The sequence below is a fragment of the Sodiomyces alkalinus genome, assembly GCF_003711515.1.
Source record: "Sodiomyces alkalinus F11 unplaced genomic scaffold SODALscaffold_2, whole genome shotgun sequence".
In the NCBI taxonomy this organism is placed as follows: Eukaryota; Fungi; Ascomycota; class Sordariomycetes; order Glomerellales; family Plectosphaerellaceae; genus Sodiomyces; species Sodiomyces alkalinus.
Window position 1 is genome coordinate 6,210,702 of NW_021167080.1, and position 16,036 is coordinate 6,226,737.

The following is a 16,036-nucleotide window of genomic DNA, read 5'->3' on the forward strand; positions in this document are numbered from 1 at the left end:
CTAAAGGCGATAAGGTCGTCCTTATATCGTAGTCGCGCGGTTATAACCTCGTATTACCTTTAGCCGCTTCGCGTGTAATCTAAATATAGCCTCTTTTATTCGATTCTATTAAAGGCTCCTTCGAAGGGAGGTAATCTGTAGTAGTTAAGATTCTTTTAAGGCTAAAATAGCATAAAGGGGGTCTTATATAGCGGTGCTATCGCGAGCTCCTTACCGGCGTGCGTGCTTATCACGAATAACGTGTCTACCGAATATATAACCGGGGGTTATTCCTTCTACCTAAATAACGTAGGAAGGGTAGTAAAATAAACCTCCTACTATTCCTCGTTTTTACCTATTTCTTCCCCCTCTATAGCTTGTTTTTAGGCAGCTATCGAATTCTTTTTTTAATTATTTTTTCACACTATAAGTAGTCCCGAGATACTTTATAGGTCTCGTGGTAGTATAACTAATATCGCTAAGTAATAGCTTATCACTTAAGCCGCCTATATCCTCCTTACTATAAGTTAGTACTCCCCTTGCTCGTGGTTTAGTGCTATAGCTAACCGTTAATAGATATCTGACTTCGCCTTACCTAGTAAGCGCCCTTATAAGGGTAATAGTAATAACGATATAAGTTCGCGGCCCCTTATTACTACGGGTTACGAGGTCGGCCGTAATTAACGATAAGTAGACCCCGGCCCCCCCCCCCCCCCGCTAAAAAGCGACGTGCCCCTAAGAACCCCCTAAGTCCCCGGCGACTCGCTCCTTATACGTAGTACGCTACTAGGTAGTATAAATAAGAATATAGTATCGAATATTACTACTAGTCGGGCCCTAGCGCAGCTAGGGCTAACACTAAATACTATAAGTGCTTATATTATACTTATAAGTGTTCTGAAGTGAGTATACTAGTTATACGTGTGGTAACTACGACTAACAGGTAATATAGCTCCCCCCTACTACCTATAACGCCGCTAATACTCTATAGGACGCCGCTTATACTATAAATAAGGACTCTAACGATAAGAATATAAGTTTATACCTGCCCTTCGCTTAGCGGCTTTCGTGTTAATTTTTTTATAGAATCGCCGTTAATACTAAGATATATACGGTCGTTTCTAAGTCGCGCTTAGTTAGGCTAAGTCGGGTAAGAGTATTGCCCCCCTATCGTAATCGCCCGCCCCGCCTATCACGCTTACTCCCGCTATCGCCGCCGCTCCTATTACCGCTCCTACGCCCGCCTTATCGCCTCCCGCTACCGCTACCGCCCCTACCGCCCTTACCGCCCCTATCGCTACCGCCGCCGACCGTATTTTTTAGGCGGGTTTACTATAAGCTCTAAAGAATATCGCCTTATCCTTATCTAACCTGGATAAGACCCTTAAGGACGTGGTCGATAAGATAGAGGATAAGAGTAATAACCTTAGTACGATCCGTAAGGATATCCACCGCGCCGTTAAGTACGGCATATATATATATAAAGGCTATACTATTAGATAATCTATTCCCGCGGGTAATTAATAGGGGGTAGCCTCCGAGGCTACGCCTACCTCGGTTACTTTAGCGGCTTACTTTAAGCCGATAAAGGAGTCGTAGGTAGGTACTGCTAAGAATAGCGTGGCCTTATAAGAGGAGGAGCTAAAGGAGGGTAAGATTATAGGGGAGTAAGGCGTTTATATCGCTTTTAGGATTTTACTTAGTTCTTTTCTACTCGTAAGTTAAGTAGCGCGGGGGTATAACCCTAATATAATCTCGCTTTCGGTTTTTATCCTCCTCGTCGCCGTGTCGGCCTTTTTTCGCGTCCGTATCTCTTTTATATACTATTATAAAAGTCCGTTATTCGACTATACCGGACTATACTTTTTCTCGAATTTATTAAGTATTTATATCTCCCGTAGGCTCTTAAGCGGTTCCTATATTAGTTCCACGTAGCCCTCCTATCGTACTAGTATTTCCCGGACCTTACCACGACCTCGCCTTTAAGTACGGGCGTAAAGGACTTCCTCTACTACCTATTCCTCCTCCTTATCTAGCCTTTTACGGATAGGTAATAGCTAAGGGTCTATTGTCGCTTACCCTAGTAAGGGGTCGCGGTCGGCTTACTATAGGAGATCTATATAGAAACGGTTATAGATCTACGAGGGGATATTTAGTTCTACGATATAGGAGTTAACGACCTTTATGACTTTATATTTATAGTAAAGCCAGGAAAGTTTCTTCGAGGGCCGTGGCGAGGAGTAGTTACCGATATCTAATTATATAAGGTTATCCTTTTCGAACCTTTTAATAGAGTAGCGCCGACGACTTACTAACTCCTCTTAGCATAGTTATATAGCGGCTATCACGGCTTATACGAATTAGGTGGCTTCCTTAAAGCGATTTAGTAAGTCCTGCGCGGAAGCCTCGCGCTTATCGGTCGGCGTAGTCTTATTAACTTAAAGAGGGTTTATATAGTACCCGTGTTATAGGAAGAACGGGCTTATTTAGATTATCGAATTTACCCGGTTATTTAAGGCTAGCTACGCTACCGGTAATAACGTGTCCTAATCGTTTTAGGCGTAATAGGTATACGCCTATAGGTAGGCTTAGACTTCCTAGTTAATACGTTTAGAACCTCTATCCGTCTAAGGGTAGTATACGGTACTTAGTCGCTATTTAATACCCGCGAATTTATAAAAGTATCGCTAAAAGCGGCTAGTCTAGTTTAACCCCTTATTGCTAATAATAGACTTCGGTATTCCGTAAAACCTATAATAGTATAGTAAGAACCGTTTAGTATAGGCTTCGGTATTTATAGTATCTATCGCTTTAAGCGTTACCGATACCGAGAGTCGGTCGGTAATCACCTATAAGTATCTATACTTACCCTTACGGGTGGGTAGTAGGTCTATTATAAAGTCTATCGCGATATCGTAGAAGATTCGCTCTAGTATAGGGAGTAGGCGTGGTAGTCCTCTCTTTATACCCCTTTATATATAGCTGGCTCGGTATATATCGTAATTCCGTACGAATCTTCTAATATCTTAATTTATTCCGGGCTAGAAAAACTAATAGGCGACTAGGGCGATAGTGTTATCCCTGCTAGGGTGTCCGCCGACTACTAAGTTATAGATCGCTTATACGAGACGGCCTTATAACTGGTAGCTAACCCCGTTTTCGCTATCACCTAGCACCTATAGGCGGTTATAAAATATTAGCCGACCTTAGTCGATTCTATACTTAGCGATCTATATTTAAAGCTCTAGCTCGGGGGGGAAACTCCGTTCTTCTACTACTACCGCGGTAAGGGTGCCTTAATAACGCTTATCGGTAGCCCTAGCTTTATCCTATAATCGCTATAGGTCGGGGTTTATTTTAAAGACTATAGTTAGCTCCGGTAACGTTACTCTTACTAGGTATACCCGGGGGGAGATAGCTATATCGGGGATTATCTAGATATACCTCTTTTACTCTTAGACGTTAGAAGAATCCTTAGGTATATTCTGCTCTTAACGTAAAAGCGTATCGGCCGCGATATTATCGGCCCCTCGCTTATACTCTAATACGAAGTTGTACTAAGCGAGCTCCGTAGCCTAGCGACTCTAGTGCTCGGTTAGGGCTCTCTTTATTATAAAGTATTTAAGCGTTTTATAATCGGAGTAAATCTAAAACCGGCCGTTACTTATAAGCTCGGCTTTCTAAGCCTATAGACAGTTTATAATCGCTAGTATCTTCTTATCGTGAATCGGGTAATTATACTCGGCGGAGTTAAGTCGGCGTGAGTAGTATATAATAATATACCTATATCCTTATTCGTCTTTCTATAGGAATACGCCGCCTAGCGCGAACCCTAAATAATCCGTTTCTAGCTAGGTCTTCCTTCTAAGGTACTATTATTAAAGGTAAGGCTTTTCCTAGAATCTCTGCTTTAGTTCCTTAAAGGCTGCCTCTTATAGGGGGCCTTAGTAAAATAGGGCGTTCTTCTTTATTAGGGCCGTAAGTGGCGCCGTAATAGCTACGAAGTCGTGAATAAATATCCTATAAAAGTTAGCGAACCCTAAGAAGCTTTATACTCTAGTCGTAAAGACTAGCGCCTCCTATTCTACGATAGCCTTTAATTTCTTGGGGTCGTAAGATACTCCTTTTTCTGCTATAACGATAAACCCTAGGTATTTAACCGTCTTAACGCTAAACTCGTACTTCTACGAGTTAAGGTTTAGCCTAGCGTTTACGAGGGCGCTAAGCACTCGTTATACTTTCTCCTTATAGTCCTTACGAGATCCGTCTAAGTAGGTTAGGATATTATCTATATACGCGGAGATAAGATCGTTAAGGAACTCCTGTAATAATAAGTTAATATATCGCTAGAATGTTAAAGACGCGCCGGTCAACCTAAATAGGTATACTAGCTACTCGAATAGTCTAAACCGAGTACGGAATATAGTCTTATACTCGTGCGTAGATACTATCCGTATATTATAGAAGGCGGCGATAACGTTTAATTTAGTAAACCACTTCGCCTTAGCTAGGTTATATAGGGTCTTTATAGTTAGGGGGAGTAGATAGCGATCTTATTAAGTAATCGTATTTAGGGTGTAGTAGTTATAGTAAAATCGGAGGCCGCCTCCTGGTTTTCTTACGAATAGTACGGGCGCGGAGGTAGCTAAGCTACTCGCACGAATAAATCCCTTATCTATTAGATCCGTTATCGTCTTCCGTAACACGAGGAGCTCTTTACGTATTATATTATAGAGTGGGCTCTATAGTAAGGCTCATTCGTTACTACTACTATCCTTTTATAAGTGGACCTCGTAGTCGGTGCTAGGTCGGTATAAGGGTAGGCGTATAGAGTGCAAAGGCGTAAATAAGTCGCCGAACTCTTATAAAATACTCTTAGGGACGTATTCTCGTGGGTTTACTAATTCCTTCGTGCTTAGGGCCTTTTCGATATTCTTTAACGATATAGCCCTTAAGCCTTTTTCATATCTTTTTTATTTCCGGTACCGTAGTCGTCTATATAGTCCTATAAACACAGACCCCGTTACTAGTACTATAGTACGGATCTCTTATACTACCTTCGGCTCCTTTTCGCCCTAGAGTCGGATATCGATATCGGCTACTCCGTAGCGGAGCCTTTATTCCTTAGCGTGGAGAACCACGTTATTATATTCTATCTATAAAAGTCTAAGGAAAAGATCCTAGTCTAGACCTAGTACTATATACGCGAAAACGCGCTCGGTATACCCTTATATATCTAGCGTAAAGACTACGATACCGGCGCTACTAGCCGGTTTAGTCTTATCCGAGAAGCCTTTTAGTAGTTATTTCTTCTTATCGACTAATAATAAGTGTATTTTTCGAGTAAACTTTGTATTTATAGCGATATAGTAGTTATAACCCGTATCTATAAGAGTATTTATTAACCGATTACTATTAACTCTTACTTAGATTAATACTAACTCGCTCTATAATAGCGGTTTAAACTCTTCCTACTCGCGTTATTCTCGCGCTATCGGCTCCGGTACCCGATTTCGCACTAGAGCTACTCTTTTTCCGAGTCTTCGATATCCTCGGGAATATCTTCGGATTCCTCCTCTTAAGGGGATATTCGGGCTACCGTATCCTTCTTACTTTTATAGTGCCGTTAGATATAGCCCTTCTTTTAGTAGTTCTAATATATAATATTCGCGTAGCGGTTAGGTTTTTATTAGGTCCCCTTAAACTCGCTAACCTTATTAACTCCACCTATAGCGATATCGCTGTTAGCGTCCTTAGCTAGTTTACGGGCGACGGGAATCGGTTAGTACGACTTACTAGTACCCTCTTATCTCTACGCGATTATCTATACTTTATCGACCTACTCGGAGTAGGTATCGGGGAGATTAGCTATTATTAGGCTATTACGTAGCCCGTTATTTAGGGCGCCGTCGAGGAACGATATCTTAATATAGTCTACCTAGTTATAGCCTCCTGCTTACGCTAGGTTTCTTTTAAAAGTCGGTAGGAAGCGCTTAAACGGCTAGTCGGGTCTTTACTTTATCGCTCTAAGGGCGTTAATAGCGCGACCTTATTCGTTACAGTCCTTATACGTGCGGTCGAGGTAAGTTATAAATTCTTTTAGGTTAAATTTACTATTTATACCTCTATTACCGAAGAAAGTGCTAACCACTTACTAAGGCTAGGTATTTAAGCACGTGTTAATTAAGTACTACGCTTTCTTATTACTACGAAATAGCGGGCCATCGAGTTTAAGTTTTAGTCGTATAGCCTAAGACTAGGTAGTATACTCTATACATTTTCCACTAAATTTTATAGGAACGGCGACCTATTATACCCGGTATAAGAGCGTGGGTACCGGCGGTAGTAGTAGCGGGATAGGTATAGTAGTCTCTGCCTCTAGGGGCTTAGGTAAGGGCGAGGGCGTGACGACTAGGGTAGACGTCGGGTGCGTGGTGGGTATAAGGTACAGGTTAAGTTAAGACCTTTTAAAGGCTACTTATAGCCTAGCGATTATATTATAAATAGGGGCGATATATATCCTTACCGCTTCCTATATGCGTTATAACACGCGTTTATCGATCTTATTATATAAGGTCTCTAAGATTTACCCTTAGCCCCCTAGTAGGCTCGGGGCGAATTGACTAGGACCTCCTTCTATATAAGCGTTAAAGCTTATAATCTTACGAGTTCGAATATATAACGGCTTATTAAAAGTTATCCACGTATTAAGGCCGAAAATATAGATTATTCGAACTAAGGAAGGAAAGGAGGAAAGGAAAAGTCTGCGCGGTATATAGACGGCTAAGTATATATAGGATCGCACGGACCTCGCTAGGGGTCCGTGCTTCTTAGTCCCGGCCACTGCCGGGGACTATTCCGCGGGCCATGGCCCGTAATAGTTAAATAGAATTTTAATTAACGATATAAGGCTAGAAAAACTATAAGTATATATTAGCGGTTATAAAGCTCAATAACGTATATATCTTTAAGCTAATACGAAATAGAGTATACGATTATAATCGTAAAGCGCCTTAGATAGGAGGTAAGAACTTATAGAGGGTAGTATATATAGTTTCTATCCTTATACTTTTAGTAGCGATAAGAGCGCTTAGGAACCGAAATATAGTAGTTAAATAAGCGCTATTTACCGGAATACATACCCTTAACGCACTCTAAATAGGGAGGATTAAATAGAACGGCTATAAAGTCTTCTTCGGTATACTTATTATTATTACTACTATCCTTAGTAGTTTATTAAGGAATTAGCTAGAGACTAGAGTAGACGGATTAAAAATAAACACGCTAAAGAAACTTATAGTAGCACCCTTCTTACCCTTGTTTTTCTTTACACTATTAGACGACTTCTTTTTTACTATAGCCGCGGTATAGGTAATAGCTAAGAGGGTAAGGGGAGCCTAAATAACGCTACTAGTTAGCACACGCCACTAAAAATAAAGCTCTAATACTTACTATATCGCTATTATTATTATTTTTATTACTATTATTAGGAAAATCAGAAAAATTAGTTTAAAATCGTTAAAAAATTCCTCGAAAAAATAACGGCATAAGAGGTTATAAGAGGGAGGATCCAAAAGCTCTAAAACGCCGGTATAACGCCTTTAATTTATCTACGGAAGGCCCTACTATTACCTATTTACTACTACTATTAATAGCACTTTTCCTTTATTATTTACTACTATTATTATTATTATTTACTATTTTACAGCTTTTATTCCTGCCTTTTAACTCGATATTAAGGGTATTACACGACCCTTTAAGGCTATTTTAAGGTTAAAAATAAGGCTAGGTTAAGGTTAGGCTAAGTAATCGTTCCGCTAATCATAGCGTAATAATTAGGGGGTGTATTATATTCTATTACGTGAGCCACGGTATAGTGACCTCCTATTAGTTAGAGGTACCCTACTATCCTTACTTAGAAGGTGGTAGATGTATTTAGGATACGTATACCCGCCCCCTTTTTCTTTCTCTTTTATAGAAAAATACAATCATATATTTCCTGAATTAACGCTCCCTGTAAGCACGCTCCCGTGAATTCAACACCTTTTAAGTTGCGCACTTTTCATGGTATCAATGTTTTACGGTCAACCCGGTGTCTGACAGGAGTTGCTTCGGCAGATATACCGGAGTTCAGGAGGGACTAAGAGACTATCGAATCTCAAAAAGTGAAGCAAATTTCATAATGCTGCGTTGCCCTGTGTCTGTAGCTATTCCCGTCTTGCCATTCCAGAATATAGCTTCATCATATTCCCCAAGAATATGAATCCAGTTAGCCAGACCCGGTAGAATAGAAAGACACCTGCCACCGTGCTCCCCGCGGTTGAGCTCCATTTCTCTATGCAATATCGGTCTCCGGGAGACGACTGAAAACAGCACCCGCGTGTTCCCCCTGGCAATCGCCCGCTATGCCATGCAAAGAGATTCTCGAATTAAACCAAACAGATCCTATTCAACGGTTGTTCTTCTTCCTTGGCACATGGACAAACAAGTCTGGAGCTCTCTCTTTCCAATATCCAGACATCTTCCCACAGCGCAATGTTCAGCGCACCCAATCTGGTATACGCCCGAATAAAACAGCTTGCTCGCTGCAAAGCTAGAGATGCTTTGGTGGGGTATCACGTCCATTTGCGATTCATTCTTTCTTTCTTCCTTCCGTCTTTACTTTTTTCCTTTTCATCTTTTTTTCATCCTATTGTTTTGAGTTTTCATCCCATCACAATCGATTCTTCGCTGTTGGGCTCTTAGTCTTCTCGTTCATCTTCCTCAATGGGCGCGGGTGTCCGTCGTTCAGTCCGCCTCTTAGGTCGGCGGTGCCTCGAGCTGCTGATGTTGCTTGCCGAATCGTCCGGCATCAACTCAATGTCGTCGCCGCCCCACTCGCTGTCGCTGGCGCCGTCGAGCTCGCTGCCCACCGCCCACGCCGGCCGTTCGTACCCCGAGTGCTGCGAGTTGCCCGAGGTGGGCTGGTTGGGAAGCACGTCGATCCGCCGGCGGTTCTGTAGGTTGACCATCAACCCCGCACCTCGGTTCCGCAGCGCCGTGCGAACCGCTTCCGCCCTCGTGTGCAGCGCCTCGAATGCGTCTTCGAGCACTTCCATCCCCTGATAGATTTCCCTCTCCACCTCGGCCAACGCCGCTATCTCCATCTCCTCGTCCCGGGATACGGCCTGGCGGTTCGGATGCGCCGATGACGAGATGCTAATAAACGACGCCGGTGTCGCACCGCGGGAGTATACGGAGAATGGGGTTGTATTGCGAGAACCGGGTATACCGGGCGTGCCTCGGATACTCGGTGTTCGTGAGCCGAAGAACCCGCTGGCTGGTGTGGCGCCACGGGATTCCGCTGTCGGCGTAGGGAGATCATCGGCATCGGCCCCAGACCACAAAAATCCGTCAAACCGCCCGGATATCAGGATCTCCCATTCCGAGGCATTGATATCCGACAGCGTGACCAGGAGGTCGTGCGTATATGGATTCTTGATGAGGTACAGGGCGGTTTCCGCATCGCGAGGGACCTGGCCCAGCCGGTAGAGCCGCTGCAGAGCTAGGCCGCACTGGGTGATGAATTCGGAGTGGTATTTCCGGGCGGGAGTCGGTGCTCGGTTATATGGCTGGAGTTCTCGCGAGCCGCTGATGATGGCGTTGAAGTATGGTCTATCCTCGGCGTCTAGGTTGGTCAGGATAGCGAAGCTGAGCGTCTCGTCATCGACTTCCTGGGGAGGCGGGGCCGGCGTCTCGCCACAGCTATTGAGCCATTTGTCGACGGCTCCCCTGACCTTCTTTGACTGCCGCAGGTAGTGCTCCCGGAACTCCTCGGCGATATCGGGATCGATCTTAATAGGAGAGTCAGGACGTGGGGGCAAATCCGCAGACAACTCCGCTGCTTTGAGGCCGAGCTCAGCCAGGTCGAAGGGGGGCCACTGTGGCAGCTCGATGCGACCGCTGACCCATTCTAGTACCTCGCCCCAGCCGAGGCCTCGGTGCGTTCCCGGTCCATTCGCGCACACGACGCAGCTGCACCCATCCAGAGGTAGCTCTCGGGAGAAGACGTTCTCGAGACGGTCGAGCAGACGACGCGCCACGGACCGATGACCCGTCGCAACGGCAACGGATCCACTCTTTTCCAAGACGGAATTGTACTGGTCGAGAAGGTTGAAGAAAGGCGCAAATAAAGTTTGAGCGCCAGCAAGGGGAGGGTGGGACGGGCGTGTGCCGTTAGGACGGGGAAGGACGGAGAGGAAGTGCTTAGGGACGGGGTGGGGCAAGCCACCGAATTGCAGCAGGTAGTCAATCCGAGGCGCCTCTTGCACATCGAGAGCCGGAGGCGGAGGAGGGGGGGGAGGGGGGCCGTCAAAGTCTGCAGCGGGTGTGGCCGAGGGTGTGATCTCGGGTTCGAGTCCGTGAAAGGGGGTGTATGACTGCTGCCTCTTCTCGTCGTCGGTAGGGAACATGGAAGGCGGAAATGAAGGAGTTTGCGTCGGGGTCTTGGGGGACGAGTCCTGGGCACTCTCGGGTGACGATTCGGCATCGACAAGATCGGGCCTCTTCCCTGTCTTGCTCGAGAGACTCCTCTTGGAAGAGGAACGAGATGGACCGCGCTCGGTGCTCAGACTCTCATGGAGTCCGGCATGAATATAGGCGGGCGTCTTGAAGAAAGTCGCTTGGCTAGACGCCTTGGACTTGGAGCTCACCCTCGACTTATCATCATGTCTAGATCCCGACCGTGACAGGGCGCTCAATCTCGAACTCGGCCGTTCTCTCTTCTCCTCTCTGATGGCATCGGGTGTGTGTGAGTGGTGCTTCTTGCCGGACACTTCCGTGTCAGGTGGGCTCGGGGGCCTGTTCTCTTTCTTCGATCTGGGGGCATCGTCATAGTCCGGAGACCTTGACCGCTCCTTCCGTCCTTCGGACAGGTCGGTGGGCTCGGGAGTCAACGGATCCGCCTTGCGAGGGCTTGAAGTGGACAGGTCCTCTCTGCTGTGAACGGCTTCCTTGCTGTGGGCTTTGCTAAAAGTCGGGTAGGGCAGGGAGATGCGGTCGGTGGAAAGCAGAGAGGTCTTGGAGCGGCCGAATTCGTACACAAGTTCGGAGGTGGCCGCGTGGCGTTCTTTTTCGTCACGGGTACGGTGGTGGCGCCTAGAATGAGAAACGTCGCTGTCGCCCTCCCTTTTCGACTTGGAGGATCTGCGATGCTCCCTTTCCTCGTCGGTTCTCTTGCTTCTGCTCTTGGATTTCCTTTTCTCGATGGGGCGGTCGTCGATGCCGACGTCACGCTCATCCTGGGAAGGCATGGTTAATCATGGATGGAAGCCTAAATGTGGCTTCGCCTTTGCTCGATAGTAGGTCGATTCGAAGTTTGTCCGAGCTTTCCGAGAGGTAGAAGGAAGAAGCACTGATCGATCGGAAAAGACAAATGCGAAGCGACGGTTGGCGTAGGCAAGATCCGGCCGGAGTTGTTCTTTCGAACAACCCAAAAGAGAGACGGTATTGTACTCGCCGGATTAATTACGTCGTTAAGGAGTTCGGCGTTCGGGACCAGCCAGGCCTAAACTTTGTTTCGCGCAACGTGGAGGTAATGAGAGATTAGTTCGGTAAAGGTTAAGACGGTAGGTGAGGAATGGGGGGATGGAGTATGGAGAATCGCGGGCAGTAAAGTACGGCGTAAGGTTCACGGAATGAGGGAAAGCGAGGTGACTAACTCGGACTCGGGGTGCAATATGCAGTGAAAGGAAGAAAAATAGGCCGGTGAAGAAGACTGCCTATTGCGAGTGGTTGGTCGGCAGCTGTGACAAAAGGTTCGATGAACGATGGCGACCCAGATGATTCGACGACAGCGACGATCCCTGTAATTTTGGCGTGTGGAGAGAAGAGGAAGGATAGGAGAGGAGCTCCAGCATGGACTGGGCCGACCTTGACCTTGACCTGACGTGGCACTGGCAGTGTACCTATAGTTGAGCACCAACGGGTGCGTGCCTGTGTGACTTGGGTGGCGGACGAAGGAGATGTACTTGCCGTGTTTAGGAAAGCTTCTGGACACTGTGAATAGAGCCTGTCAGACATAGAAGCGTTCCCAGATTAGCCTCTTAATTCTTCCTGCTAGTATGTCCGGCCACTAACACACAGTATGGAAAACAAACGTGGATACGGCATATATAAGAAGATGCTAAAGTACCTGTTTCCCCACCAGAACCTTACTATGCCTGACCGCCACTGCACTGCTTCAGTGTTCCTTCCCTACCTTATTCCCCATCTTTTTACACTCAGTATCCGTACTTTGCAGACCTTTGTAGGCAGGTACGATACTACGTGCTTGCCGGTCTTTTCAGTGCCTTCCTACCTTACCTTACCTTATCCTTCATGGTGCCTGCTATATTGGGAGGTCCCATCAGATCAGGCACCAAAACGGGCACCACACATAGTACCGAGACCCAATCACCTTGAACCCCTCACGAGTTGAACCAACAAACGGTCATTAAGCGCCCGTCTCTCACCTTCTTCCTTCTTCCACCTTCCACCCTCCACCGCCATCATCACATCACCGCCTCCAACGCGATAACTGCGCTCGCACCATTCTGCAGATCTTGAAATTAGGGATCCCTAAAACTACCGTCACGTCAACGGGCCTAGCGCGTATCCTATACATCATCACGACACTCGCATAACAACGGATAGCGTCGAAATGCAACCTCTCCAGACCGAAGTTCGGTCCGAGTCTTGTCTATTTCTTGCTCCGTACGACACTCCCAATTCCAATATCATGTCCTTCGATATTTCATGCCAAACAAGATGCCAACCGACTCTAATATTCTTTTTCCCTCCCAAATGAGAGCCCAAGCATTCCCGGTGCTAGAGAGCGTCCTTACTCCCTTTGAATCATTCCATCATCCATGTGTACAGTTCTGTCTCTTGCCCCAACGTTGTGACTCGTGATATCCTCCAAAGAGCCCCGTTCAACCACCCCAGAAGAAGAAAAAGGAAAGGAAATTATAGCCTGTCTAGCAGACCTTGGCTCTCAAGCAGCAAGACGATCTGGTGCACGATGGACCGCACGGTTTGCTTCTCGCAGTCGACAACCAAGTCGGGCTTGACGGGGTTCTCATACGGGTCGTCGACGCCCGTGAAACCCTTGATCTCACCGGCCCGGGCCTTCTTGTAGATGCCCCGTCGGTCCGTCTTCTCGGCGTACTCGAGCGGCGTTGCCACATGAACGAGGAAGAAGGGGCCCGACTTCTCCACCAGCTCCCGGGCTTGCTGACGCGCCTCTTCGTAGGGCGCGATGGGAGCCGCAATGACGGCCGCACCGGCGCGGGTCAACTCGGACGCCACGAACGCGATACGTGCGACGTTCTTGTCGCGGTCCTCGCGGCTGAAGCCAAGCTCCGACGACAGCTCCGACCGCACCATCTCGCCCAGCAGCATCGACACGGACCGCCCGCCGCTCTGGTTCAGCGTCACCTGCAGCGCACGCGCGATCTGGTCCTTGCCGCTGTTGGTGTAGCCAGTCAGGAAGACGGTGAAGCCCTTGGTCGAAGGCAGGGGGTTCTGCTCGCGGAGAACCTTGACCACTTCCGGGTACGAGAACCACGCGGGGATCTCCTTGCCGGTCCTCAGGCGGTGACGGAGCTCGGTGCCGGAGATATTGGCCGTGCGCGTGCCCTCGGGGATCTCGTTGGCCGGCTGGTATTCGTCACGGTCGGGGATGTAAATCATCTCCTGGAACTCGACCATCTTGATGCCCAGCTCGTCCTGGTACTTCTGCACCGCCACCTGGGCGTCATAAGGACCGTAGAAGTCCTTGCCGTGCTTGTTCTTGCCGGGACCAGCATGGTCGCGTCCGACGATGAAGTGTGTCGCGCCGTGGTTCTTGCGGATGATGGCGTGCCAGATGGCCTCGCGGGGGCCACCCATACGCATGGCCAGGGGCAGCAGGGCCAGCGCCGCCATGCCGTTGGGGTACCGGGGCAGGAGAGCCTTGTAGACGCGGACGCGGGTGAAGTGGTCGATATCGCCGGGCTTGGTGAGGCCGACGACGGGGTGGATCAGCACGTTGGCTTGTTGGGACCGAGCGGCGCGAACCGTCAGCTCGCGATGGGCACGGTGCATGGGGTTACGGGTCTGGAAAGCGACGACCTTGTTCCAGCCGAGCTTCTCGAAGTGCTGTCGCAGCTCGGTAGGGGTGACTTTGTTCGTCAAGTTAGTGACTGGGGGTCGCACCTCCCGCCCGAGAGGTGGAGGGACAACTCACATCTCAGGTCCAAAAAGTCGTAGTGAGCTGGTCTCTGGACGGCCTCGACCTTGCCACCAACATAGAACTCCTTGGCCGTTCGGAAGAGATACTTGATACCGGGGTGGGTCTCATCATCGGGGCTGCCAAAGACCTCCTGAGCCTCCAGCGACCTGAACAGTCGGGTCAGTCGGTTTCTTCTTTCTCTTCATTCATGTAAGCCCGGATTCGGGCAGGTGTATGTTTCGTACTTATCGGGTCTGTATACATCCTCAACGGTGAGGATGGCGAGAGCGCGGTCATCACGAAGGTCGCGCAGGGTAATACGGGCACCGGGCTTGATTGCCAGCTCATCAATGGTCTCCTGAGATGCGTCGAGGTTGATGGGCATGCTGAAGAGTGCGCCATCGGCCAGTCGGTTTTCCTTGACCACGCTGGGGGAGTCATAGTTAGTCGCGGAAGTTCTAACCAAGTCAAGTCTTCGAGCCATGCCACGTACCCGTTGTAGTCCTTCTCTGTCATGAAGCCTGGATTTCGATGTTCAGTCAGCCAGGACCACCTTCACCGGAATGCTGAATAACGCACCCTCCAGAGGAGAAAAGCCGCCATTGAGGATCAGCTCAAGATCGCACAGGTGACGTTCGGTCAGGGTCAAGGCGGGCAGGGTGTCCGACTCGGCCAGAAGCTCAGCCTGGCGCGGGGCATCGCGAGCGAAGAGGTCCTTGAGGACGCCGCCGTGAGGAGTATTGGCCATGGTGACGCTATAAAATAGTGTGAATCTGCTGGGTATCTCGAAACAAATAGATTAAAAAGAAACGTTCCGATTTTTTTTTTGTTTCTCCGAAAGAGCCAAGCAAGAGGTTAATTGAGTTTGCAACTTGGGCTCTGCGAAGGGGCACGGTCGGCGAAGGTTCAGACGGACTCCAGATGAGCAGGAGAACAGCGCTGGCGCGAGAAATGCGACCTCAAGCAACTGGACAAGGAGGGAAAAGGTAGGTAGGGGTAGGTAGGTAGGTAGGTAGGTAGGTGGTAAGTAATACGGAGTAGCTGGATGGTAAAAAGGGACGAGAGGGTCCGTCGAGTTTTTATTCAAAGCTTGGGGAATTTCCCTCATTGACAAATTGTCGAGCGTCTCCGGTGACCGGTGGCCCCAACCCGGGAACAGGAGGGGGATCGTCTCGGTCCACTCTCCTCCCCCTCCGTTTCCAACCTATGCGCCCCTCACCCCACTGTTGCCCTGTTTTCCTGTTGTCCTTGGTTTTGTGCCCCGCGGTTCGCTGGGCGAAAGGGGATCCAGGGGTCCTGTAACGAAAGGGCCGTCGGAGGTATCGAGGAAGGCGTAGGGAAATCTTCTCTTAGTTCGCGATGACGTGATCGTTAGCTGGGGGGAAGTGGATCGTCCGGTGCCGGGTCCAGTTTAGATGTGGCGCGTGCAGTACCTCAATATTCATCCGAAGGTAAGGACGGGGTAGATATTCCAGAATTTGAAATGTAAAAGAGAAAAGGCAACGATTCAGATTCAGTAAATTTTCTGGGCTCTATGACATGTAATGTGATTAGCGCAAAAGAAGTTCCGTACACTTATTAGTTTCACTAGGAAAACAGGAATCTCTGTGTCCGTACCCTCTGTTGCACACAGGAAAGTTGCAAAGTCCAAAGTCCAAATCCAAGGTCCCAATTTTCCCCCCACGTCAAATGTGGCTGAGGCAACCCCTCTACCCGTGGCTAGTTACTTGCATTCGCAATTCGCTTGTCAAATGGCGTGCTCATGCCCAGACCCCGCGCTCCATCGCGGATGTTACTATTTGCAGGCGCCTTTTCGGTCTGTAACCC

At 48.3% G+C, this 16,036-nt stretch overlaps 2 protein-coding genes across 2 annotated transcripts; both read right to left on the reverse strand.

The window, feature by feature from the left end:
* Positions 1-8,720: 8,720 nt before the first annotated feature.
* On the reverse strand, positions 8,721-11,270 carry SODALDRAFT_338947 (hypothetical protein; the record flags this gene model as incomplete). The annotated part of the gene is made up of 1 exon (XM_028612821.1): positions 8,721-11,270. One exon carries the CDS (start codon positions 11,268-11,270, stop codon positions 8,721-8,723), a length of 2,550 nt encoding a protein of 849 aa, XP_028469517.1.
* A 1,693-nt stretch (positions 11,271-12,963) lies between these two features.
* Positions 12,964-14,957, reverse strand: SODALDRAFT_322790 (sulfate adenylyltransferase; the record flags this gene model as incomplete). The annotated part of the gene is made up of 5 exons (XM_028609751.1): positions 12,964-14,159; positions 14,225-14,376; positions 14,455-14,637; positions 14,703-14,730; positions 14,789-14,957. 5 exons carry the CDS (start codon positions 14,955-14,957, stop codon positions 12,964-12,966), a joined length of 1,728 nt encoding a protein of 575 aa, XP_028469518.1.
* Positions 14,958-16,036: the final 1,079 nt, after the last annotated feature.